This window comes from Micromesistius poutassou (genome assembly GCF_964030765.1).
Source record: "Micromesistius poutassou genome assembly, chromosome: 19".
In the NCBI taxonomy this organism is placed as follows: domain Eukaryota; kingdom Metazoa; phylum Chordata; class Actinopteri; order Gadiformes; family Gadidae; genus Micromesistius; species Micromesistius poutassou.
The window spans coordinates 4,004,438-4,006,535 of record NC_140289.1 but is presented as its reverse complement, the minus strand read 5'-3'; the positions used below and the strand labels follow the sequence as shown (position 1 = coordinate 4,006,535).

Below are 2,098 nucleotides of genomic sequence, written 5' to 3'. Positions count from 1 at the left end.
CCTGGGAACAGCAAAGGTATTCTCCTCTGCGCCGTGCCTTTTTAGCTTTGGGGTTTTTTTCGTCGCGCATAATGACACGGCGATGGTCATCCCTCGCACTATCCTCCTCTCTTTGTGATCCGGAGCATCACAACTTTCAAGAATGGCCGTTTCGTTCCCAGCAGGGTATATTCTCCTTTACTTGTCGGAATCCTCACGTGCTTTGGGAGAACGGCGTTGAGATTCCTGTGGTCGTAATGACATTTTGTTTTTAGAAGCCCCGTAACGTCTGTATTGCATACTAGACCCGAAGGCTGTGCACACTCTCTCTTCTTCTCTCTATATCTCACCCATCCTGACGCTTTTCTTATTGACCAAGGCGTATAGGCTCGCCCAGTGCACTTTCCCCCACACCTTCTCCATGAATGATTGACTGCTGGATGGGAAGGGAGAGCGGTGAATGGATGCTTATCTGTAGCCTAGTGTTGTGAGCCTGATGACGGCCACAGTGAGTGACTGAAAGTGATCTTACGACCAAGGGGATTTCTCGTGGTGGGGCTACTATTCCTCATTTAACACTGGCTTATAGCACACGGTGTGTTGATAGAATTGTCCATGATGTCCCAAAACACATTGTTTTACATTACGTCTCTTCCTTGTCTCTCCCTTCTCGGTTCCCAGACACCGCATTCCATGCCTCTGTTTTGCCAGGTCATTGATGGGAAATCAACTGGATCGGATCACCCACCTAAACTACAGCGAGCTGCCCACGGGGGATCCGTCCGGGCTGGAGAAAGACGAGCTTCGGGTCGGCGTCGCCTATTTCTTCTCTGACGAAGAGGAGGAGGTGGACGACCGCTCTCCGTCAGACTGCGGCTTCACCAAGGACCACAGCCCGGGCGAGGAGGGGCCCTTGGCCGTCAGCGAGGTGGAATACTCCGCCTTCTGCTCCCAGGAATGCATCTTCTCCAAGCTCCGGGAGAACGAGGACCTGCACGTGTACTCGGCCAAAACTTTGCTGACTATGTGCAAACCGGGGGACCTGCTGGAGCTGGTGGCGGCCGCGCAGGCGCCGCACTGGGCCGTCTACGAGCAGAACGACCAGGTCATCCACCTGCACAAGGGCGAGATCCGCAAAGACAGCCTGCTGGAGGTCAGCGGCGGCCGCCACGGCAGGATAGTGAATAACCGCTACCGGTTCCGACCGCTGCCCGCGGACCTGGTCATGCAGAACGCGGCCGGCCACCTGGGCCTCAACAGCGGGGAGATATGCTGGACCAACTCGGAAAGTTTTGCCGCCTGGTGTCGCTTCGGGAAGCGGGAGTTCAAAGCCGGGGGCGAGGTGCACTCGGCGGAGCAGCAGTATTTTCTCAAGGTGCATGTGTCGGGCAGCGGGGTGCACACGCTGGTGTTTCGCAGCCTGGAGGACATGATACGGGAACGACGGCGCGTGGACGCGAGTGGAATTCTCAAAGAGCTTTCTTTGGTGCACGGGGGACATGAGTGAATTTGGGATTCCGTGTGATGGGCCCCCTCGACCTCCTCTCTCCTCGCTCTCCCCTCCTCCTCCTCTTGCCTTGTCTCGTCGACGCGCTGCACGACACACGTGAGCGCGCAGACTGCCCGGAAAGACAAAAACAAACACGAGGCTACACTCGCGCGCGCTTACGCACACACATTCACACATACGGACACACACATAGGCACATAGGCACACTCTCACACACGCACACACACACACACACACACACACACACACACACACACACACACACACACACACACACACACACACACACGCACGAATACAAATACACGTACACATACACACACTCAAAATACGCACACACACACACACACACACACACACATTCATTCAATAACCTGTTGTTGGCTTATGGACGAAGCTGCCTGCCTGCATGTGTGTGAGGGGGCGGGCCGTGTGTGTGTGTGTGTGTGTGTGTGCGTGCGTGCGTGCGTGCGTGCGTGTGTGTGTGTGTGTGTGTGTGTGTGTGTGTGTGTGTGTGTGTGTGTGTGTGTGTGTGTGTGTGCTTTGCGCGTGGATCACGCGCCGCTGGAATGTCTTCATCAGAATGTAGTGTTGAAAACTGAGAAAAGC

The 2,098-nt window shown here is 55.4% G+C and overlaps 1 protein-coding gene across 1 annotated transcript; it reads left to right on the top strand.

Annotated features, from left to right (window-relative positions):
• Positions 1 to 697: 697 nt before the first annotated feature.
• On the top strand, positions 698 to 1,486 carry lratd1 (LRAT domain containing 1; the record flags this gene model as incomplete). The annotated part of the gene is made up of 1 exon (XM_084483548.1): positions 698 to 1,486. The coding sequence occupies one exon, from the start codon at positions 698 to 700 to the stop codon at positions 1,484 to 1,486; it is 789 nt and encodes a 262-aa protein (XP_084339674.1).
• Positions 1,487 to 2,098: the final 612 nt, after the last annotated feature.